At 49.5% G+C, this 25,161-nt stretch overlaps 1 protein-coding gene across 3 annotated transcripts in view; it reads left to right on the forward strand.

Annotated features, from left to right (window-relative positions):
* The first annotated feature begins 2,065 nt into the window (after nucleotides 1-2,065).
* Nucleotides 2,066-25,161, forward strand: part of SLC41A3 (solute carrier family 41 member 3) — a 38,942-nt gene continuing 15,846 nt past the window's right edge. Inside the window, exons 1-4 of one of the 3 annotated variants that reach the window (XM_080685002.1) lie at nucleotides 2,066-2,198; nucleotides 6,837-7,123; nucleotides 20,311-20,418; nucleotides 23,074-23,145. In XM_080685002.1, the coding sequence (XP_080541128.1) occupies nucleotides 6,869-7,123; nucleotides 20,311-20,418; nucleotides 23,074-23,145 (435 nt within the window). In that variant the 5' untranslated portion in view covers nucleotides 2,066-2,198; nucleotides 6,837-6,868. The remainder of the gene's footprint in view (nucleotides 2,199-6,836; nucleotides 7,124-20,310; nucleotides 20,419-23,073; nucleotides 23,146-25,161) is intronic. The other 2 variants (XM_080685003.1, XM_080685004.1) reach the window with 2 other exon arrangements.

Raw genomic sequence — 25,161 nt, forward strand, 5'->3', positions numbered from 1 at the left:
CTGGCCCTCTGAAGCCCAGATTCCTGAGGACATGTGCGGGTGGAACCAAATCTAGATGTAAGTGAAGAAGGCTGCAAGTCTGTGTCTGTGAACTTGGAGAACCTCTTGTGTTTAACATGCAAAATTGTCTTTTGTTGAAATAATATAATGCAGTATTTCTTAAACCTTGTTAAATATCTGAGAACCCTGAGAAAAAAGATACCTACTAAGTGTTAGGGTTGCCAAAGGAGGGACGCACAAGGCCTAAAGGGGTAAAGAATTATGAATTTATTAGGTCATCTGGAAACCCAGATGGGCTGAGCCCCCAAAGGGTGCTAGCACCCAAGGACAGTGAGTCAGAGATTTTAAAGGACTCTAGGTGGGCTTTTTCTGGGCGGAGAATTCTCTGAGCAGGTCCTGAAGGGAAAGATAATGGTCTTAGCAAGTGAATGTAGTCTCAGCAAGTGCTAAGCAAAAGGGAATGTCTGTTGTGAAGTGGTCTAAAGGTCAGTTTCCAGGGGCGGGGGTGTCCATTCAATTATTCAAACAGACCTAACACTAAGAAGGGCTCCTGGTGGTGACCTTGGATCAAATGAAAAATCAACAACAATCTAGCAGTCATTTCTATACAGGGGCTTCTCACACAAACCGCACTTCAGGGAGAAGCCTGCAGCAAGCTACCTGCTTGCACTGTGTTCCTGTCATAAGAGCCAGACCCTATAAAGGAGTTCCTGTAATCCTATTTCAACCAATAGGCTTTCCCCATCCAATTGGCGCTACATAGCTATATCCCAGTCAGTATCTACACCAACCAATAAGAGCAGCCCCATTCTGACTAATCAGGACAGTGCCCTTTGAACCAATCAAATTTTGAGGATTTGGAGTCCTTAACTGCATGAGGAGAAACCAATCATGGACCAGGGGTGGGGACTTCTGCCTATATAAGCCAGCTCCCTTCTACCTCTGAGAGCTCATTTTGCTTTTCCACCTGGAGCTTGTGGGAGATGTCTTCTCCACCGCCACAGGGCTAGACCAGCTCAGGGCAGAAAGCACCTGCAGGGGCCAGGGCTGTCTAGCTGGTCAGGGGCTGCCCCAGGGCTCCTAACAGCCCTGCACAGACTATATCACAATTAAGTTGTTTGCAGGGAGTCAAGTTTCTTTCTTCCAAGTTCCCCAAATTGTAGATTTCCTGTTGCCACTTGACATTTCCACCCTTCAGACTTCCCTATGGAGGGACTAACTTTCTGGCTCTTTGAGCCTGAGCAGGCTTCTGGTAACTTTGCTTGAGCCTTCTTTCCCCCCCCCCCCCCCCGCCACCCCGCCCCTTCCAAAATCTCTTGATTAGAAAGGCCAGTTGTCAAAAGACCTATTTTGAGTCAATCAGGAAAAATTGAACCGGGTGTTGTGAATTTTGTAGGTGTGATACTGGTATTATGGGAATGTTTGGGGGGAAAAAAAACCAAACCTACACAGATCTATCATTTAGATAAACATACTCAAGTATTTAAAGGTGAACTGGGAATGCATTAAAATGACGGGGGTGGGGGTGGGGCAGGTGTGCGTGGGGAGGAGCATAGATGTATAAAAGAAAGGAGGCAAGATGCACACATAATTGAAGGTGGCCGCTGGGTGTGGGCCATTTCCTTGTTCTTCGTTTTAGGTCTGAACATTTCCATGATTAAAAAGTTACCCACAACAGCAAGACACTAATCCCGGAGACTTGATGGCTGCAGGCCAGGCATCCACGCCTTAGGAACGGCCAGTCTTCCTACACCCTTTAAAGAAGAAACCCTCCTGCCCCCTTTCCTCCCTGGAGGTTTCTTAGCTGGAGACTGTTTCCATCTTTGTAAAGCAGCCTCAAAAGCGAAGCTTCCCCAAATGGCCGTGGGGGGCATTCCCTGCAAAAAAGCATGGGGACAGCTCTGCGCGCTCAGGAAACGGTCTTTCGTGGGGTGACTCCCGCCTGGAGCAGATACCTGACCCTAAACCTCCGCACTGCAGAGACCCCGCGCTTCAGCCCCGAGGGCGCGGTCTGCGCGGCCCAGCCTTCCGGCGCTGGCGAGCCGCTTCCTCCCGGTCCCTGCCGGACTGAGGGCGGGAGGGAGGGGCGGTGGGGTGACCCGGCCTTAGCGGTTTTCTCTGAGAGCCCGCGTGCGGCCGCGCTCGTCCTCCGCCGGCTGGCCGGCCTTCTGCTCGCCGCTGCGCGGGAGTGGGATCGGGTAAGCGCGGCCGGGGCTGGGGTCGGGGTGCCGGGCCGGGTGCGCAGAGTGTGTGGCCCACAGGGGAGCCCGGGGCGTTCCGAGGGAGGCCCAGGGCGGGGGAAGTGCCGAAGACGGAGCTGGAGCTGGAGCTGGAGCGGGCGCCGGGGACGTGCAGAGGGCGGAGGAAACGCAGAGTGGGGAGAGGTCCGAGGGGGATCCCGGGCAGGGTGGGGCACACCCGGGGAGTCCGGGGCTTGGGGAGCGGGGATCCGATGGGAGGCCCGGGTTCGGGGAGCACTGGATAAGAACCTGCAGGCGGGAGGTACGCGATGGAGGAGGAAAAGGGGGAGAGTGAAGGAGAGGGAAGGGGAGGGAAGGCGGCGGCAGCGCCTGGGGAAGGAACCAGATAAGGTCCAGGGGCTGGGGAAAGGGGACGCTGTCTAGGGCACTTGGTAAGGGGGAGGGATACTGATGGTGCCGGTGGGGTGTGGGGGTGGGGAGCGTGCTGGAGAGCGGACCCAGAGCATGGGGGTGGGGCAAGTCCTGTTTTTTAAGGTAGCGCTGAGGCTGGGTCCCCCACACGGGGCACCGCAAACTTCTGGTGTCTGGGCTTAACTGCCCTGCTCCCCACACAGATTCTCCAGCTCCTCCCTCTCCCCAACTAGTCAGAAACTACTCAGGTGGGTCCTCTAGGTCAGTGGTCGGCAAATTCATTAGTCAACAGAGCCAAATATCAACTGACAATGATTGAAATTTCTTTTGAGAGCTGAAAACCGACTTCTGCGCATGGGCCACGAAGTTTCAATTGCACTGTACGTGCGCACCTGCACGTGGTATTTTGTGAAAGAGCCACACTCAAGGGGCCAAAGAGCCGCATGTGGCTCGCGAGCCGCGGTTTGCCCCACGGCTCTAGGTGATAGGACCAGCCAGGTGTCCTATGATGCAAATGAATTATTCCTTGCACTTGTGGACGAAAGGGGGCCACATGCTAACCTGACAAACTCAGGGAAGGCCTGCAGGGTGGTCTTGCAAACTCAGAGACCTAAAGTAACTACAAAGGATGGTCTGAAATGAAACTTTAACTAAAAGCAGTTATGGTGGGCAGTTACATCCTAGGCCCGCATCTTCACTGACAAGGTCAACCTTTTCCTTAACTGAGATTATCTGTCTTTTTGTATCCTTAATAACATACATACCCTTGAAATGTCTGGGTAACTTGTAACTTCCCTTTTTCTGGACCTCTTGGGTTGGGCACCAGGACAGATACCACAAATTCCTTCATTATCATGTTAATTGTTCTTGCATCCACCTAAGTATGTGTCTATCATTTTACTTTTTATCCAATCCCAGGGGTTTCCCTGCTTTGCTTTCTCCCGCCTCTCTAGTCTATCACCAGTGGATTTCATGTAACCCACCTACGTCTCTTCCTTTGATTGCAATATATAAATACAGATTTAACCTGCCAATCTCTGGAGCATTATCTCAATTCGTTGAGGTTCTCCTTCCCGGCATACGTCGACAGTTTGGCTCAAATAAACTCACAAAAATTCTTTACAGGTTTCAATGGTTTTTACGTTAACACACTCTTCACAACTCTTGTGAAGTAGGTGCAATTATCCCCATTTACCAGATGAGGCAGTGGAGTCACAGAAATGTAACTATTATAAGACGCATCTAGGGGAGGGGAGAAGCTGAGATTCCAGTCCTTGTGGCAGGCTCCAAAGCTCTCCCACTGGACCAGGTCACCTGTGAAGCCCAGGGGGTTGAGGCCTCATAGCATCTTGACCCACCCACAACCCCCAGAGTGGTCAGGAATGGCTCTGCCCCCCACCTTTGTATGAGGTGCTAAGGACCAGGTTCCAGAACACTGGGGTACCCAGAGGCTGGGGATCCAAGGCTGACTTTCTCCCCCGCCCCCCCCCCCCCCATCTCCTCATTGGGTGAGGCAGTGTCAGTGTCCTCCTCAGTCTGTTGTTTCTCCTGGAGGTGTGGGGGCGTGGGGGTGGGGGCGGAGGCTGGCCTGGACTCCTTCCCCCAGCCTCACTCCTCACTGCAGGCTAAAGGAGGGTTTTCCTGCACCCACAGCCCATTCCTGACAGGAGCGTCCCTCACCAGCAGGCCAGTCCTTCGGGACCTGGTTTGTCCATCTGTACTCATTTTTTATCAACCTCAGTGACAATTGAACACATCCTCTTTATGGAGCACTCCCACATTTCCAGCATCAGAATCACCTCTGACCATCACCCACGGGGATGTGAGGTCCCTCTGGTGGAACAGTGTCTCCACCCTGTGAGGAGCACAGAGCAGGTAGAAAAGACTGTGTCGTGTGACCCAGGTGGGGCCTCTGTCCCAGCAGCTCCCCTCCCTCCTGAGGTCACCCCTGGCCAGACCATTCCCTGCCCACCCACGCACGTGCAGTGAAGGTGGACCACAGGACGGGACCATGTGGGATGTTTCTGGACGCCATCCTTCGGCCTGCTTTTCCATGTGACAGTGGTTCCTTCATGAGGAAGTGGTTTCTGTGCTGTGCCCACAGTGCTGCACTTCCTGCACAGCCACACTCATTCCCCCCAGGACACCAAGGAGCTCGGCATTGGCGGTGCTGTCAGGTTCCCAGCCCAGCTGCTGCCACCACTCTTGGATGTGTCTCCTTGTGCACCCATGTTCGTCACCATGGTGGTGCCTTGTGGGTACTGAATAGTCACTACCAAGTTGCCTTTCACAGAGGTGGACCCCCTGCCTCCCTCCCCCAGGCAGTGTGGGGCGCTTCTCTCTCCCTGGGCCTTTGGGCCATCTGATGATGAGATAGGGGTTCCGCCTGCTGGGTTTAAATCATTCCCCCTGGTCTCTAGTCTTGTCATGCTGACTGGACGCTTCTCTTTCTTCTTCTACTGAGCACTTGTCTCTTACCTCTTTCTCCATCAGCATTTCCATTCCTTGGGGTTATGGAGGAATTGTTGATTTTTAAATATATATATATATATATATATATTGATTTCAGAGAGGAGGGGAGAGAGAGATAGAAACATCAATGATGATAGAGAATCATTGATTGGCTGCCTCCTGCACACCCACCACTGGGGATGGAGCCTGCAACCCGGGCATGTGCCCTGACCAGGAATTGAACCGTGACCTCCTGGTTCATAGGTTGATGCTCAACCACTGAGCCATGCTGGCCGGGCTTGTTGATTTTTTTTTGGTTTTGGTTGACACACTGTTGACTCTGGAAATCAGATTCTCCCTTCTGCGGGTTTCATATTACTGCTGTTTGTTGTAGTTGTTATTTGTTTAGTAACTTTTCTGAACTAATTCTTTAGTGTGTATTCCTTATTACCTGTGGTCACTGAAGTCTCTGTTTAGTGGTCAGGTAATGATTGGTTAGAGATTTCCTTGATCACTGTGCCCGGAACCTGTAAGTCTCTGCGTCTTTGCCAAGGGGCTGTGTTTGCTGTTGGGGCACACCTTTAACATTCAGTCAGGTCATTACGACTCTGCCTTCCCTCCACTTTCTGCCTGTGCAGAGCCTCCCAATTCTCCAGGGGTGAGATGCTCAGGGCCTTTGCAGGTATTTCCTGAACATATGCTCAGCTCAATATGAGTGGCCTTTTAGATTCCCCCAAATGTGTAGGAACTTTTAAAGTCTGTATAGGCATCTTATTCCCTAGCTTTTCCTTTTAGGTTTCAATTAGTGTATTGTTTATCCCAACTATTATCTACTGTCTCAGGCAGCCACAAATTGTTTTTGTGTTCAACAAATGTCCTCTAGGGAAAAGGCTTTTTATGCTAAGTGACCTATGAATCCCATGAAATCAGGCTGTCTACAAGTGGCATCTTCCAGTGAACCACCTGGTAGGTCAAATAATGAAAATTCTTTGGGAATGAGGCTTTGAAGTAGCTCTAGCCCATTCTATTCCCTCCCTCTCTTTTTAAGGTTTTTAAGGCTGCTGCAGAGGGGGAGAGCAGGGGATGGGAATAGGCAAGTTGAAACATTATGGACATTACAGTGTTGCTGTTCTTGCTGAGATTCAGCATTTTCTCTTGAATAAATCTGTGTTGCTCTAGCTGGTTTGGCTCAGTGGACAGTCTCTGGACTGAAGCCTGCGGACTGAAGGGTCCCAGGTTCGATTCCAGTCAAAGTACATGTCTAGTTTGCAGGCTTAGTCCCCAGTAGAGGGCGTGCAGGAGACAGCCAATCCAATCCATGTTTCTCTCTCATCATTGATGCTTCTATCTCTCCCTCCCCTTTCCTCTCTCTGAAATCAATAAAAATATACTTTAAAATAATCTGTGTTGCTGCATGCCTTTGATTAATTTTCAGAGTTCCGAAAAAGTTACTTCTGACAATTTTCCTGTTGCTTTTATGAAAGAGAGAATTTTGAGAAGTCCTTATACCCCCGGTTTTGCTGGTTATAATTCATGTATTTTAATGCTGTCTTTTGTATGTATGTGTTTTTTTCTCAAACATGTGCTATTAAATAAAAATGTGTGTAAACTGGGGTTGCAGGAGGCCATGTAGAGCAGGCACCAAGTGAAGGGCTGTGGATTGACTGGAATGATGCCAGCCTCTGTTAGAAAGGCCTGAGGACTTGCCGGGTATCAGCTCTGTTGGGGGTCAGGAACTCTGCCCTACCATCCCTGCTGCTTTGTGTCTCCCAGGTGCAGGCTGCCAGAGACTCAGCTGTGCTCACATGGATGGGACAGAGACCCGACAGCGGAGGCCAGAGGAGCTGGGGCTGCCACCCGCCCTCAGCACAGGAAGACTCCCTGCAGCCTCAGAAGATGGGCCTCTGACTGTCCCTGAGAGCCAAAGGGTGACCTCTAAACTACTGGAGACTGAACTCAGCAAGGAGACTGCCTTGTCCATTGGCTTTCAGGTGACAGTGCCCTTCGTGTTTGCAGGCCTGGGACTGTCTGGGGCTGGCATACTTTTGAACTATTTCCAGGTAAGTGGGAACTAAATGGGGATGATGGTGTTGGGGGCACTGCCTAATGTCACCCTAAAGAGTAGGCAGCTACATGTTGGGCCCAGCTTGAGGAACATAGGGTAGGGCCTCCTCTTCTCAAATACAACTTTCCTATAAATTAGTAAAGATTCTTTCAGTTATTGGTGACAGAGACTAAACGTAACCAAGGCTAAGCAGGCTCTGGACCAGGAAGGAGAGGGCCCCATGATGAACTAACTATGTGGGTTCCCCTTTGTGGCCAATAACTTCAGTTTAGAGACCTGTGGGACTGGGGGTGCAAGGAGTGTCTATCTCCAGGGAGCATCAATCCACATTAATCAATGCCAGACTTATTGTTTGCCTCAGTGGGGTTGCCGCTGTGTAATTTAAATATGTGGATAAAACAGGGGTTCAATGGAAAGTAATTTCATAGGATGATCTGATCATAAACTTCTAACTGGGCAGGTCATAGTGAGTAGTCTTGCCCCAGGCCTATAACTTTTAGTAAAAGGTTTATCTTTGCCTTAAATAAGCCCTGTGCATTGTTTCTGCATCTAGATCAACACACCTTTGAAATAAACTGCAACCGACTTCAAGAGAGCACTTACTCTGTTAACTCTTGTAATCCAATTTGTCACCTTGCTTTCTTCCACCTTCATGTAATGTTCCTTCAGTTCCCTACTTAATTTTTTTCCCAGATGATAAGAGAAAGTTTATTTAAAAAGTTACAGAGGTTGAAGAAGTGAGCCAGCTGGGCGGTGTGGGCTCAGGAAACAAGCTACAGAAGCAAAAGAAGGGCCCTTGGAGCTTAGGAGAGAGAAAGGCAAGGGTAACGCACCCGGGAGGAAGAAGGGGAGAGGGAGCAGAAGGGGAAGGAGATGGCAGGGGCATGCTCCCAAGAGGAAGAGCGCCCCCGCCCCCCCTTAATTTTAAATGAATAAAACAAGCTGCGAAACTGTTCTTCTCCAGAGCATTTGCTATCTGGCTCCCGGCATAGGTGTTCAGTTTGGTTTAAATAAACTCCTGCAGTAATTCTCTACAGGTTTGGATGTTCATATGTCGACAAATAGGAGTTATTTGAGAACTCAGTTATGCCTCTCGATTCAGCTGGCCTCCCGGGTGTGTGGGGAGGGGGGGGTGTACCGAGTGCCTCCTTGTAGAGCCCCATTGTGCCTTTTGAGAATTGAAAGGGGAGCCCACACTGTCAGTAATGTCGGAACTCCAATGACGGCAAGGAGTGTACTGGGGAGGCCTTGTATTGTGGCCTTAGTATATGTAGAGACATGTGTGACCTTGATTTGTTTTTTGGGTGTCTTTGAGGCAAGCGTTCCTACAGTTCCTCACCTATAAAAGGTACACTATGAGGCAGTGGCCAAGGAGTTTGTGAAAGGTACAGATGGAGCCATTTCCTGGCAGGGCGTCTGGTGCTAATGTTTGGTCACCTATGCTGACCATCCGGTGGGTTGTCCTTTACCAGAGACATCAGCATGTCACTGCACTCCATCATGCAGTGTGGTGGTAATACCAGCTGTGAGTGTTCAAACTCCATGGTTGCTGTGGACGAAAGAGGGGTTCTATGGAGAATAATCTCACAGGGTCACTGGATCATAAATTCCTAACTGGGCAGCCATGGTGGGTAGTCACGCCCCAGGCGTATAGCTTCTTTGGTGAAAGGTTTTAAGCCAGCTCTGTCCATTGTTCTTGTGCTTCTAGGTTAACACACCTTTGAAATACCAGAAGTAACTACCCCTCGGAGTGGGTAATAACCCCAATGAGAGTACATAATTTTAATGATCCTACAGTCCAATCGCTGCTCTGCTCTCTCCAGTCTTCCTTATGTCCCTCCTTAATTTCAAATGCATGAAAGAATCTACAAAACTGTTACTTTTGGGAGCATTTGAGACCTTGCTCCCCAGCACATGTCCTCATTTAGGCCCAAATAAACTTACAAAAATTCTCTATGGGTTTGGACGTTTCTTGTCAACACTGCTTACTCAGTGGATCTCAAGGGGGGGGGGGGTCCCCACATAGCCAAGGAGCCTGGGGGAGGGGTGACCCCCTCTGGCACTGTGGCATCTGGCAAGAGACAGGACAGGGGAGGCCACCCCCTCCTGCAGGTAGGATACGCCAGACGAGGCCTGGGTAGCTGTGCCTCCCAAGGCTCAGTGAGCATCTGGGTACTGAGGGTCAAGGGCCAGGGCCTGTGAGAGCCTCTCTTTCCAGGAGTGCGCAGTATGCATCCAGCAATCAATGCTCTGTTGATGTGTAGTGCAGGCAAGAGGGCAGTTTCTTGTATCAGAACCCCTTGAGTGACTTATTGTAGGTGGTCCAGAGACTCCAGGAAACATAAGTGGAGGTTGCTAAAGTCTCTTTCTACCGTGAAAGAGTCCCTGAGGGCACTGATGAGAGTGCCTGCTGATCTTAATTTGGACAGATTCTAGAGCCTCTTGTTGGAGGTGCTCATTCACTGCAGGCTGCTTTGAAGTGACAGCATCAGTCAGCATCAGTGAAATGTGTAGATGCGGACTGCATTGCCTCCAGAATCCAAAAAGGACTGAAAGATGTCGGGCATTGTGGATGCTGAGAGGTCAATGGCTGTTTTATGACAGTACCGAGGATCGAATTGCCCTCAATGTACCAAATAATTTTTAGGAATTTGACCAAGGTGGCAAATTGCCCCACATGTGGGACAATAGCCCATCCTTTTCTTGCGAGCTCCTGTGTGAGTATTTGGATGACTTCAATGGATGTGTTCAAGTGAGTCTTCTTGGAGATGGATGGCCACAGGGTATTGTCAGACCTATGCTCCTGGAGAAAGGTGCATGCAGTTAAGATCTTGCCTGCAAAGTCTGTGTGATGGCAGAGCTGGTGAGGTGGCCCATGAGAAGCCTGGAAAAGATGCATCGTGTCCCGTCAGAGCTGAAGATCAGCTGTGGCTGAGAGGCTGTTGAAATAGGCACTGAACAGAACATATTAGCCAAGTCTGTAGTAGCAAAATATTTACTGGTTGCTGATTGGATGGAGTCAGTAATCTCAATAACATTGGATTTTAGGTCTCACTGGATGGAACCACTGCATTATGGTTGTGGTCAAACATGCTAAAGCACATTATATTCTTTCCAAGTTTAAGAACAGGCCAAACTGGACTTTTAAAAGAAGAAGCACTTTTAAAAGGTGGTAATCAGACCTTCACTAAGTAGGTTTTATATGAAAAGTATCAGTCCTTGAAGGCCCTATGTTAGCTTACATTGGGCTGTATTAACTATTTTAATTGAGGGGTGGGGGGGTCCATGGAGTTCCATTTTGTCAAAGCCAATTTATAAGTCAGACATAAACCATACCTGGAGACACCTCATATCGGGATATGGTCGGTTAACAATAGTCCTTGCCTTGGGGGCTGGGATGACACTTCAGGGTGGGAGGAGACGACAGTGCCCAGGAGAGATGACTGCACGAGGAAAAGGCTAGTGCACAAGCTGACCAGCAATTAGCGGCTCCATCCCAGGCAGCCTTCGTTGTGTCAGGAGATGGTTAGTCAGCGAAGAGCAATTAGTGAGAGCTGATCAGAGTCTTAGGTCAGGGCTGGGCTTTCCTGCTCATGATGCCCGCTGTGGTTTTGAAAGCCTCTTCTTGACTTAATTGGTGAGAGGGATTCCTGCCTTAGTGCTAGAGGGTTGACTGGACCCATGACCCCAGCACTGGACAGATGAGATCACTGAGTTGGTCAGTCACAGTCCTCACAGCCTGGGGGAGAAGGACACTGCCTACCACTCAGGGCCACACAGGTTGTGCTTGGGAGCTGAGCAAATTGCCAGGGGCTGTGGGAGGCAGGCTGTGTAGTAACAATAGTGTGAGGTGCCCACTGGTTCTGGGGAAGGGTGAGATTAGCTTGTTTGAATAATCTCATGGGCTGGCAGGAACTAAAACCCACTGGGATAATCGGGAACTGTGCCTGGTCCCCCTGATAAAAAGCATTGCTTAGCTAGGGGACCTTATCTGCTGCAAGCAGAGAAGGGAGGGGAAGTTGCAATGAGGCCATGGTTTCACCAGATGTCAAGGCAGCAAATCATAATAATCTTAGGCTTGACACCACTCAACCGTATGAAAGGCTGACTGAGTTTCTTTTTCTCTTTGTTTCTATGATTCTGTTTATTTGTTTATTCATTAACTAGAGGCCCAGTGCACGAAATTCGTGCGTGGGTACGATCCCTAGGCCTGGCCTGTGATCAGGGCCATCTTCCCCAGCTGCCCACAGCCAGCCCTGCCCCCCACCACCACCCACCCCTGGTTCCCCATTCACCATTGGGCGATTGGAGCCTGATGGCCGGGGGGAGGGACCAAGAGGTCAGCTGTTCCTGCCCGCTTGCCGGCCCCACCCCCGCTGTGGGTCGCCCTCTGTGTGTGGGGCGACTGGCAGGGCAGGGGCCTTGGCCTGGCACCACTGGCATCCCCCGCCACCCACCCCCCGTTGCCCGTTCACCATCGGGCAATGGGAGCCTGCCGGCCTGGGAAAGGGACCGAGAGGTGGTCAGTGTTCTTCATAGTGACTGATCAAGCGGTTGTTCTGGTCATTCTGCCATTAGGGTCAATTTGCATATTACCCTTTATTATATAGGATCATTCATGCAACATGAGTATGTGTACCATGGGCCAGCACTATGCTGGACGACGCCAGGGTGGATACGACGGCCAGGCCCTGCTCTCATGGCTGTCAAAATCGAGTGGGGAGCCCCAGCCGGTTTGGCACAGTGGATAGAGCATCAGCCTGTGGACCAAAGGGTCCCGAGTTCGATTCTGGACAAGGGCACATATCTTGGTTGCAGGCTCTTCCCCAGGCCAGGCCCTGGTCAGGGCCTGTGTAGAAGGCAATAATCAATGACAGACAGTAGATGCTTAAGTCAATGTCAGATGGCAGTAAGGGCTATGATGAAAATAGAGCTGGGTGGTAGGCTTCAGGGGAGTCCGAAAAGGCCTTTCTGAGGAGGAGATGCTGGAAGGAGGCCTGAGTGACCTGAAGGAGCTGCTTGGAGAAACTTCATGAGAGTAAGTTGGACAGGGGTGGGAGCGAGAGACTCAGTCCATTTTTACTTGTGGGTAGGTCTGCCTAGCCAAAGAAGCAGAAAATAAAGAACTTTTCCTGTTATTGAAAATGTAATTGGCTTGATTTCTGAGGACCTAATAGGATGGGAAAGAATTCAGGCCTTTAAGAATGACCATTTGGCTCAGAATCAGCCAAGGCTCAAGGTGACCCACGAAAGGAATAGGAGGCCGTTTGGAAGGTGTACTCCTGGTAATAAGAGCAGTTCTCACTGAAGAATAAGAAGTGAAAGCTAGGAATGGCAATATGCATTCCAGAGCCCTCTGCCTGCCCTCGGCACCTCCTAACTGTCCTGCAATGACACACACCCTAAAAACCAAGGGGTGTTGGCATAGCGGAGTGGTTCAGATGCCACAGGCCTGGGGCTCTGATTCATTGGTCTGCCCTGAGGTGGGGCTGCACATTTTAGGAGCTCCCAGGTAGTTCTGATGGCATTGTGGACTGAAAACCACTGATGCAGTCCCGCCCTCATGCTGGAGGCTGAGTGGTTAGAGGCCCACAGGGGCAGGGACTTGTTACAAGTCACCCAGAAATCCACCTGATGCTTGACCCAGATTTCACCACTACCTGGTACAGCCCTGGAATCCAATTTAAGCTCTCTGGAGATTTTCCACTGTGCTACTGAACTATTTTTAAAATCACATTCTTGATTTTTTTTTTTTTTTTGGATTATGACCCAATAAACTGTGTTGACATATTTTGTTCTCAAGTTTCAAGGAAAGTAATTGTTCTCACATAATGACATCTTTTATTTATTTTTGGTGACAGTTGATGGTTATAAAAGCAAAAAATCACAATAGAATATATAGCAAATTATAAAATAAAGGTCACTTATAATTATGCCACTCAAACATAACTACTTTGAGCACTTTGGTATATATCTTTCTGAACTTTTTACTGATTGTATGTCTGTGTGTGTGTGTATTTATCTTAATTTCTCGCTTGATTTTTTAAAACTGAGAAACATTTTTGTAATGATTTATAACTTGCTTAATCAGGAATCTCTATATGAAATTGTGTAAGTGATTATCTGTTTCCATATCTTCTGTACTGATGAGAATGGTTCATGGTCTTGCTGTGTGTGTTGACATTGTATTATGATGTCTGAACACATTCAAAGCTATAAAGAAAGTGCAGGAGTCGCCAAGGTCAGAAGAAAGTGATTGCTTGTTGGGGCGTCTCCAGCAGTGTGCCTCGGGAGTGGTGTGGTCAGTGTCTCAGGCCAGCTGAGAGGGGTTTTGTTTTAAACTGGTTAGCTCCCTTAAACCAGATAACTTCTGCACCTGTTTTCTCAGAAACACACCATTTATCTCAGCCTCCTACTGGTACAGGCGAAAGGGTCAGGAAGTGTTCAGCAGGGGAGGGCAGTGGGGGCAGTCTGCACTGGGAGTCAAGAGCTAAGGGTCTTAGTCCTGCCTCTGATACTAACTGGGGTGACGCTTTCAGGGCCTACGGAAGGCAGTACTTGCTGGTAAGCATCTGGAGGTATTTTGAGAGTCTGGTGATTGATTTAACATGAAATGATTCCTTGTTAAAGGGCATTGAGAAGCAGGAGAAACTGAAGATCTATCATTCTTTCATTCATTTGTTCATTCATTTGCTGGCCATTTAGTGCATGTGTGTAGTTGATTCTGCTCTATGCACTCAGCATTTCTTGACTTTCCTTCCGAGAACTTTTCCCAGGTTATAATTGCATTTTCCTTTTTATGATGATCTACTACACCGGAAAGCTCAGTACATATCCGTTCCACTGACAGATGCACCACATCTGTTAGACCGTTAGATCAGAGTCTGGCAAATATTAGGCCCTAAGTACTAATCTGTGGAGTAAGTTAATGAATAATTTTCTGTGCTGTGAAGATTGCAGTAGTGAGTTCGTTAGACTCCCTTCTCAAGAGGAGCACAGTCCAGGAAAGGAGAGTAGATTTTTGTGTAGTTCATGCTTTCATTAAGTGGACTTACCATCAGACAGATTAAAAAAAAAAGTACTTTGGGAATTCTGGGGAAGGATATGTTAGGCTGTGTCCAGGAAGCTAGCAAGGCCTCAAAGATAAGAAGGTGCCTCCACTGGGCCACGTGTGGAGCTGCAGAAGGAGCCATGTGAGCGCAGGCATGGTCCAGGGCAGGGTCTGCAGGAATTGTCTTCTATGGTGTGCAGCTATGCAACAAACCATACCAAACTTTTGTGGCTGTTTGAAGCTAGTCACTCAGTTTGATCATGAATCTGCAGGGCTTTAGGTGAGACTGGCTGGCTGTTCAATGCAACATCTGTAGGGGTGACTTGCTAGGCACTCCAAAATAGTTCACGTGACATGACAGTTGCAGCTGGCTGTCAACTGGAACCTCAGCTGGGGCTCTTGGCTGGAACCCCTCTATGTGGCCTCTCTATGTGACTGCTTGGGCTTCTGCATAGCATGGTGGCTGGGTTTCAAGCAGGAACATCTCAAGAGATGGGAAGTAGAAGCTGTCAGTTTCTCAAGGTCTGGGCCCAGAACCAGACTGGCACAGTGTCTCTTCCACTGAGTTCTACTGGTCCAGCAATCACAGATTGAAGGGGAGGAGACAGAACTCCAACTCTCAATGGAAGGAATGCCAATGAAATTTAGAGCTTCCTATGTTTGGCTCCTTATGTTTGGGAGGGGTTTAAAAATATCTGTTGACTGAGTGAGTGAATGAATGGTGTGAGGAAAGATGCAGTGAGAGGAATATCTAGGGCTTGAAGGAAACAGTTATTGGAGATGTTTGACTGGAATTGGCAAGGAGAGGTTGTAGAATCTAGACTTGTGAGGGCTGTGAACCTCAGGCTAAAGGGATGGGACTTGAGCATGGGATAGACAGGGAAACCAGTTAAGTGCCCAAGGGGGCTGTGGTTTAGGAACAGGAGGTGAGGCCTACACCAGGGCCTGGTTTAGGTAAGGTCCTCAGTCCGTAGGTGAGTGTGCACCTGACCCTCAGCTTTGGGCTTCTGCTGGCTATGGCCTTCATCCCTGCTCCAGCCTGGCACCCGTAGAATGCATGATGGACATGCCCAACAGTAACAGAATTACTGGAAGTCAGGTGGCAGCCCAGCCCTTTCTCCTGGACTGGGTTGGTCGGACCTTTGTAGCAGATGAGAATGTGGTCCCTTTGGAAGCACGTTTACAAATCTCCTGGGCCCTTGAAAGAATAAGGCTGTGATTCCCCTGAACACAGTTCCTTTGTGTGCCCATGACCCCCTGGACATCAAAGTCGAGGTGACCCCAGGTGTATCTTGGGGACCTGCAGACCCTAAGAGGGCTGTAGACCTGGCCTGAGGCGTGGGTTCCTCATGCTGAGATTGTCTAGAATCTTATCTGCCAAGAGTGGAGGCTGCCCAGGGCACACATACCAAGGTAGGCAGGCCTTTGCGTGGCCCTTGCCAAGGCCAGGCCTCACATGTCTCCATCTGTGAATCCAGCCAGAGCCAGCGTGGGCCAGAGGGCTGGATGCTGTCAAGGTCGTGCCGAGGGACAGAGAGCATTCTTGTGGCAGGCTAGCCGAGGGAGGTCCCGGCTGACGTAGCAGACACTCTGAAGAAAACCTTATCTGCAGAGATCAGATGGACAGCAGGAGCTGGCTTAGGCCCCAGATGAGGCTGAGTCACACAGGCCTTTTCTCTTCACTTGTTTGCTCTGACTCTGGCTGAGGTGCACTTGGGGAACCTTCCACAGACGCAGGGCACCTGGCCTTCCTACCTGTGCGGACTTCTTAGGAAACGTATCTCACTGAGGTTGAGGAGGACAGAGGACGGAGGGCTTCCTGGGCCTGGACGTCTTGCTTCTGGGACTGCTTGACAGCCTGACCATGGTGGTCACCCAGCTGAATCTGGAGTTCCGCTTTCAGGGCAAGAAGCTGCGAGGCTTCAGCTGTGAGCTCACCCGGTCCCCCCACGGGGTCTTCCCTGAGACTACCTTCACCATCACGTGCCAGATTGTGGTGCCCCTTCTGCTCTCGGGTCTGGGCATGATGACTGCCGGCCTGGTGATGAACACCATCCAAGTGCGTACTGGGCATCTGAGGGGCAGTGTGGGGCCTGGGATTGGGCGGACTGGGGTTCCCAGGCGTCACAGATAGGACAGGTGTAGGGATGCAGGGAGCCCCTAAACCAGGTCTTGAGGCTCAGTGGTGCTGGCAGATGGATCCTCCAGTGCCTGAGATTTACAGCTTCTGAGCCCTCTCTGAAGATCAGCCCACATGAGCCACATTAGTCCCCGGAGCTCAAACCATTTTCCTTCCAGGGAATGCAGACTCATTAGGCAGGGACTGAGGAGTTCGAATCCTGGCTCTGCCATTTGCTCAATATCTGAGAGAACTCCTTAGTGTCCCCCATCTCAGTTTCCCTATCTGTAGATGGGACTAATAAATGCACCTACCTTGCAGGTCTGTGAGGATGGATTACCAAGTGCACCTTGTGTTGTGACCTGAGGGTGATGGGCACTACTCCCTCCAACCCCCGGAATCTTTGTGGGGCTCTTCCTTGGGAAGACAAGGGAGAGAGGTCAGACTGGGGGTCCAGGCCAGCCAGGGGCTATGGTGGTCTCCATTGGTAGAGGTTCATTTTTGTATATTTTTTTTGGGGGGGGGGGCAAAAGGACTCATATCTATTGGGTATATGTCCAGGAGTGGAATTGGCAATGAAGGGTTCTAAAGGGCTGAGTGCCATGGTCATCTACGTGCAACAAAACTCAACCCTGGCAGCAGGGTCAGAGATACCCGAGGGTGCGGCTCCAGGCCCCAGGGGGAAGCTGGGAGGCTGTGGTCGTGATTCACAAGTGAAGAGTCATCACTTCTGGTTGATTTCAGCCTCCCTAGTGCCTCGGCTAGATGTCTTTAAAGTGTTGCTGGAGAGGGCAGTGGCAGAATGTAAGACATTTACAAAGATTTGGATGGCAGGATGTTGGGGAACACAAGGGGTTAATTAAGCCCTGGCTGGCAGAGCAGGAAGGATGCTTGGAAATGGGTGGGTGGAGCAGGGCATGGGGGGCTGGGTGAGGAGGGTTGAGTTGAGAATCCTGAGTTTGAGGGGCTTGTGGGATATCAAGGTTCAGTTAGCAGTTGGGTCAACAGGTGTGACACTCAGAAGGCAGATCTGAGCCAGTGATGTCGCAATCACCAGCACAGAACCCAGTGCATCAGCCAGGGTGCTCTGGCTGTAAGGAATAGAAAACGTAACTCAAAGTCACTAAACCATTTCTGATCTCTGTAAAGAAGTCTACAGATCAGGCAGCTCCGGCGCTAGTTCACTCGCTGGATTACCAGTGCTACCCAGTATCCAGGGTCCTACCGTTCTTCTTTACCTTCTACGTCTGTTGACTTTGTCCCTGAATAGACCCCTCATGGTTATGTGATGCCTCATGTGTCTAGACATGATGTCTCAAATCTCCTGAGCCACGATGTGTCCCAGCCCACACCCAAGCAGCCACTTGCAAGAAGTGGGGACGCCTGCATGAAGGGTCACAGTCCAGCCTTCACCTCCTCCAGGCCGTTTGTGTGGATGGAGGGTGGGGTGGCTCTGGAAGTTAGCTCCAGCCTTGGAAAGGAGAGGATGTGGACAGAAAGGGCAACTGAAGACCAAGTGTGAAGGAAAGTCAGGATTACGTCAGGAGGTCTGCACCCGCGGGTCTCCCGAACTCTGGGCTTTCCTGTTGGCAGGAGCAGACTTTGCATGGGCTGGGTGAATCAGGGTGGGACGTGTGCCACAGGGCAGTCAGAGGTCTGGTGGCAGCCTGATCTTCCCTCGGCTTGGTTCAATCTGTCCTTAAATGGTGTTTCTCAGCTGCCAAATTGGAATCTTAAAAAAGATTGCCCCTGCATTTTCCAGAGAAAATGTGTTCGTTTGGTCAAATCAGCCCACAAGACTGTCCAGCAACCTGAGGACTATGCAGAGTTGAAAGCCTGTGCCCATTTTAAATGAAGGGTTATTAGACTTTGGTGAAATTTCTAACCGTGTAGCTTTCCTATATGGAAAAAGGAAATAAAAAAAATTTTTTTTGGGGGTGCGGAAATAAAATTCTTTAATTACATTTTAAAAAATTAAAAGGTTGGGAGGAGGAAGAGCCTTCAGTGGAGGTCAAGGTGGAGAGATTAGAGAGGTCAGCATAGGACGGGGATATGGTCCTAGGCGCCAGTGTGGAGAGCTCAGAGGTGAGCTTGTCACACAGGCTGAGTCTAGTACATATTTGGGTGGGTGGGGGGTGTGTGTGGAAGATGCCCTGGCCCAGTCCCTTCACCTCCAGATTGCCTTATAGATGACTCTCCAGGCCCCAGAAGTGAGTGGATCCGCACAGCTTCATTCAGCTCTTGTCTCAGGCAGTGGGGATCCCCAGGCCTCCTATCTCCTAGCTGACAAAGTAGGGTTTTTTTCAGTTCTTGCATTCTAAAACCAGGAGGAGCTTTTAGTATAGGGGTCACAGATAACTGTGGGGGCCAGGGAGCTCACACAAGTCAGTAGAATCATTACAAATTGATTGAGGAATAATCTAGTTGCGTGTTAAATAGGTTGGAACAGTTTCCACTCCATAAAGAATTGTTTTCTAGTTTTCTTGAAACATGCATCCCTTTCATTTTTTTAAAAATTTTTTTAGTATCTCTCTTCTCTATGCCCTCTCCCACCTTCACGCCTCTCCCCTCACACTCACCACACTGTTGTCCATATCCATGAGGAAACTTTTTCCCCCTCTCATTCTTTTTGTTTTTATTTTCTTACGTTTGATAGAGACCTTTATGGAGGCGCCTTCTATCTCTTTAGACAAATCCAGAGCCCCGCCACATGATACTCCAGAGCAACTTGCGCTCAGCCTTGGTGCCTGGAGCAACCAGCAGGCCTGGGCCACCTGGGAGGCCCTGTCCTTGATAAAGCAGTGCCACTCTCAGCCCCACTCTCCCAATTCATGTGGATCTCCCACCTTTGAAATTAGTGACTCATTCCTATTTCTACAAACACATTGTGCATACCTAGCAAAGGGTGTCCACAGGCTCAATCCAGCTTCCCCCCAATTTTCCCAGGTTCTGAGGACCAGAGAGAGAAAGGGACCTTTTGAGGCCTCTACTGCTGTTCACTGAATAGTACTGAGAAAATTTCACAGCTTCATCATTATTTTGTATTTAGTTTAAAGCCACTTAAGTAACTGTTTAGGCCCTGGCTAATGTGGCTCAGTTGGTTGAGTGTTATCCCATGCACCCAGAGGTCACGGGTTCAATTCCTGGTAAGGGCACATGCCCAGTGTTAGAAATAGGCAAGCCCCCCCAAGTCAGGGGTCCTGGTAGAACACAAAACATACTCAGGAGCCAGGCAGCAGGGCAAACATCTTTACTTCTATGCAGAAGGGTGCGCGCACTGAGCAGGCAGTCTGCTTGAGATTTATAATCCCTGACGTACGTGACCTGTCCCTTGCTCTTGATTGGAACTCAGGCACACAGTCTTTTGTGATTGGCTAATTCAAAGGGAGGGGTTGGCCTTTGCTGTTTCAAGATGGCGGCCCCTAGGGGAGCTGCAAGCCATGCGGCCAACATGGCGGCTGCCAAGTCATGCAGTCCAAATGGTGGCTGTCTAAACCAGGGGTGGGCAAACTTTTTGACTCGAGGGCCACAATGGGTTCTTAAACTGGACCGGAGGGCCGGAACAAAAGCATGGATAAAGTGTTTGTGTGAACTAATATAAATTCAAAGTAAAAAAGCGGAGGGGAGAGCAAGAGAACCGGATAGAACAGCCGGATCCGTCCCGCGGGCCGTAGTTTGCCCAAGGCTGGTCTAAACTGTTATTTGACAGAAAAGATGACTTGTTTATTCTTACATCCAGGTAGTGGGTTTGATCCCTAGTAGGGGACGTGCAGGAGGCAGCTGATCGATGTTTCTCTCTCATTGATCTTTCTTTCTTTCTTTCTTTCTCTCTCTTTCTCTCTACCTTCCTCTCTCTCTAAAATCAATAAAAACATTTTTTTAAAAGGAAATGATTTAGTCTTACTCATTTGTTTTACAGGGAGTGAGGAGTAACTTGTGAAAAGCTCTCAAGAAATGTCCGAGATATGCCATTATGTGTGTATGGATTGAGCTTCTTGTTCTGTCCCACCAGCACTGGCCCGTGTTTGTGGAGGTTAAAGACCTGTTGACATTGGTGCCACCCTTAGTGGGCCTGAAGGGGAACCTGGAGATGACACTGGCATCACGACTCTCCACAGCTGTAAGTGGACATCTGGGTCACCTACCCCTCGGGGAGGGACATGTCTGCACCACCAGGTCTCCCCAACGTAGCTTGTAGGTGGGTGGGTTGGACTCTCCAAAAAGAAGTGTTGTTGAGTTTTGTTCTGTCACGATGCTCTACTTGGTCACTCTTCCCAGCCCGTCACCCTGTTTAGCCAAGCTGGACTGCTGTATGTCCAGGCCCAGCCCCTGAGTTTCTTCTTTAACCCAATGCCAGGCAGGGCTCTGTGTCCCTGTGCCCAAGTCTTTGGGCTGCCTCTGCACGGCCACCTGGACCCTGAGCCCAGTTCCATGCATTCACACTGAAGCCATGATGAGCACCACAGGGCTGATGGAGGATGTCATGGAGAAAACAGGGTATTAAGTAATGATCTCTAGAAGGCGTTTTGTTCTGCGGAAGGGCTTTTGACTGCCCCACAACCAGAGTTGTTTCCTGTGGGCTCTGACTAACAAGGCCCCTAGCTGTGCCCCTCTTCTCACCTCTCCCAACTCTCCCAGTAACTGAAATTCTTTTCCTCTCTCTGATGCCCATTGGATATCCAATCCAGTATGTGAAAAAGGCCTGTGGCAAGAGGAAGTGAGGTGTGTTTAAGAAAATGAGAGAAGAGTGATGGCTTTAGATGGGGTGCAAAGGGTGGGGGAGGGGCTGTCTGGAGCAGGACTCGGGAAAGACAGGTGAGGAGTGTGGGCTGAACAACAGCCCTCAAAGATGTATGACAGGGTTTTTGCAGTTGTGATTACGTTAAGGGCCTTGGATGGGAGAGCATCCTGAATTACCCCAGTGTCATCACTTATGTAGGGGAGGCAGAGGGAAGTTTCAGACAGAAGAGAAGGCCTCTGAGAGAAGCAGAGTCCAAGGAGAAGATGTTCTGCCACTTTGAAGATGGAGGAAGAGCCATGAGCCAAAACATGTTGCTCTACCTATTGGAAAAAGCAAAGGAACAGACTCCCCTAGAGCAAGGCTCTCCTGACACCATGATTTTAGCCCCATCAGACTCATTGCAAACCCCTGGCCACCTGACCCATAAGAGAATACATTCTGTGTCTTAAGGCCATGTCAGGTTCCCTGTTACAGCTATAACAAAGTATTGCAAATTTAGTGGCTTAAAACAACAGAAGTTGACTCTCTTACAATTGTACTTTAGATCTCCTTTTACTCTGTGTTTTCGAGAATGCTGCCTTCTTTAGAGCAGGCTACCTCTGGTGATTGGGGGGAGAGTCAGAATGTGTTGCCTGGAGGTATATACCAGTGACTGGTCTTATGGATGTGGGAGCTGTGTGTCCCTCTAATGAAGTGGTTCTCAACCTTTCTAATGCCGCGACCCTTTAATACAGTTCCTCATGTTGTGGTGACCCCCAACCATAAAATTATTTTCGTTGCTACTTCATAACTGTAATTTTGCTACTGTTATGAATCGTAATGTAAATATCTGTGTTTTCCGATGGTCTTAGGCGACCCTGCTAGTGGTTCTCAACCTGTGGGTCGCTGCTGTAGAGCCTAAGACCATCGGAAAACACAGATATTTACATTACAATTCATAACAGTAGCAAAATTACAGTTATGAAGTATCAACGAAAATAATTTTATGGTTGGGGGTCACCACAACATGAGGAACTGTATTAAAGGGTCGCGGCATTAGGAAGGTTGAGAACCACTGCTCTAATGGCCACTCTAGGTACTGCTCTGCCTTTTCTTACCCCAAAACGCAGTCTTACTGCATCCAGGTATCCCACTGTTGGCACAAGTCAGCCAGGCAAGGGAGGTCCTGCAGCTGTTCTGCTCTACCTTATTCCCTTGTTCTTACGAGCATCCCTGAGGTGGGTGTTCGTCTGTCTGTGGAAGAGTTGACTGAGGCCCTGGGACAGTTCTGTGATATGTCCCCAATGTCCATCATGCTAATGACAAAAAAACTCTCCTTGTTTTTACAAAGAAAAGTGATTATATTTTGCCCCTGGGAGTTCAGGAACTTAATGAACTCAATACAAAGGATCTCAGTACATTTGCTTTGAAATCTTTTCTTATCTACGTATTGACTTTTGCTGGCAATTGCTATGATATTTGGACCTGACTACCATCTTTAAAGGAGAAAGTCATCTTTCTGAGCCTGTTTTTTAATACTAAGAGAAGAGGGACTTGCATGTGTTTCTGAAATGGGATGATTTGCAGAGATGAGGTTGGGAGGTTGGTGGTTCTTTGAGACGTCCCACTGGCGTGGGAAGAAGGGAATTTCAGGAGAATGGGGCCAGAGAACTGTCAGAGGGCGCAGGCCAGGGTCACAGAGCCCTCCTCCCCTGTCGTGTGTGGAGGAACTTGGGAGTCAAGTGGCCCTGAAATTGCGGGTGACACGCATGCCTGTGTGTGCTTGTGTGCATGTATACATGTGTGTGTGTTTCCACACTTGGGTATGGGAGAGATGGTTCATGATACCATCTGATTCTCAAAGGTACCTGTCTGTGTCTTTACCTCTCCACTCCCCAGTCACTCTTTTGAAAGCTGGTTAATAATTTGTTCTGATGTCAGTGAAGTGGTATTTGCTGATTTCTCTCCTGAGAGACTGCCTTTTTTTCCAGGAAGGATTGACCCTGGCTTTGGGCCTAAGCAAACTTACCCTTTGCCCTTTTCTCCCCATACTAGGCCAACACTGGACAAATTGATGACCCCAGGGAGCAACACCGAGTCATCAACAGTAACCTCGCCCTTATTCAGGTGACTCTCCCTTTACCTGATGGATGGGTCCCATCCCCTCTTTGGAATCTGCAGCCAGGCTGGTAGGAAGAGTGAAGGCTCAGTGAGCCTTGTCCCTGCGCTCTGGACGGAGCTTTGGGGATGGGAGCTACTCATCCATTCACCCCCCTGCCCACCAGACCACATTCTTGCAGTAGCAGGAGGCTTCTTGAAAGATTTGCCTGTTACTTGTTCATTTCTTTTTCTCGTAGCCTGGGGTGCAAATTGCCCCCAAAGTATCCCTGAAACAGCATAGCTAGATCTGGCCTCATCACCTTCCCTTCTCACACTCACCTGTTCTGAAGTCCCCAACTCAGTCTGGTTTGATGGTTGAAAACTCACTCTGGGAGTCAACCAGATGGGGACCCTTGGGCAAGTCACTTCACCTCACCTGCAAGGTGGGCTGTTATGATCTGTGGGTCATAGGAGAGGCATGGTGTCCAGGTTGCACGTGATAATCAATCATGCTAACTATGCCTAGTGAATAGTCTTACCATTTAATTAAGCTGGAAACTGCGTCACCTCAGCTTCTCTGCCCCTTATCCTTACATCCAGGTACTGAACATCCTACCTCTGAGCTATGCAGGAATCCAGCCTTGCCCCTTCTTGCCTCGGCCTCTTGGTCCCCTTGCTTACTGCAAACGTCTTCATTGTTTGAACTGCTTCAGGCTTCTTGATCTTCCACTCACCTCTGCATGGTTACCTAAGTGACCTTTTCGAAAGCCTAAAGCTGATCAGACCCCTTCTTCTTTCAGCCCTTCTGCTGGTTCCCCTTGTCCAAGTGTGGGCCTGGTCCAAAAAGCATTCACAGTCTGGTCCCACCTTCCCCACCAGGCGCATGTCTTGCATATGCAGTCATCTCTTCTTGGAATGTCCTTTTTCCTTTTGTTCACTTGGCAATGCAGCCCTTTAAAGACTCTAGTTAGGTCTCGGTTCTAACCTGACACCAGGTACAGCTCTTTGGTGCCTTGCATGTGCTGCTGGGGCTGCCCTTGTTGCAATTCTGTGTTTGGATGTTTGCTTTCTCCACTTGAAGTGACTTGCATGGGCCTGGACCATCCGTGATATACTGTAAGGCAAGCATGTCAAACTCAAAGGCTAACACGGGCCAAATAAATGAGGCATGTGGCCCACAGGCCACGAGTTTGACATGCTTGCTGTAAGGTATATGGATAATGTACAGCCAGATTCAGCTTGTAGCTGAAGAGTTTCAGAGATTAAATGAGACACTCATGATACCCCTAACAGTGGATCTGGCAAGGGTAAGTGATAAATACCTCAGCTACAAGTCACTGGTTTTACTTTTCTGTTTTACACCAAATCCTTGTTCATATGTATGTACATTTTCACATGATTGGACTTAACAAACATTTATTAAGTCCTGTTCTGGGCCAGGCAGTGGCTTGGCACATGGTCCGAATGATAGTGAGGGTAAAATTTTGTCCCCTCTATTTTTAAAACACTAAACGTCAAACATAAGTGGTGCAACAAGTTTCACAAGAAAACTTTTTAATAATGTCAGCATATTCCATCATCTATCCTACATAATAAAGAGCTAATATGCAAATGGTCATCACGCCATCACGCAGTAACGGCTCAGACACTCAACACTGGGGAGAGAGGAATGGGGACCAGCCAGGCACAAATGAGCTCACGAGAGAGGAATGGGGACCAGCCAGGCACAAATGAGCTCGCGAGAGAGGAATGGGGACCAGCCAGGCACAAATGAGCTCATGAGAGAGGAATGGGGACCAGCCAGGCACAAATGAGCTTGCGAGAGAGGAATGGGGACCAGCCAGGCTATGGTCTGGGAGAGGGACAAGCCGCACACCCCGTGGTCCTGGGCACCAGTGGCTGTGCCTACACCTGCAGCCCAGGAGAGGGATAAGCCGCCCACACTGCCATCCTGGGTGCCAGCGGCTGGGGCTGGGGCCCAGGAGAGGGACAAGCTGCACACTCCATGGTCCTGGGCGCCAGCGGCTGTGCCTGTGCCTGTGG

Source organism: Plecotus auritus, assembly GCF_963455305.1.
Source record: "Plecotus auritus genome assembly, chromosome: 8".
Taxonomy (NCBI): domain Eukaryota; kingdom Metazoa; phylum Chordata; class Mammalia; order Chiroptera; family Vespertilionidae; genus Plecotus; species Plecotus auritus.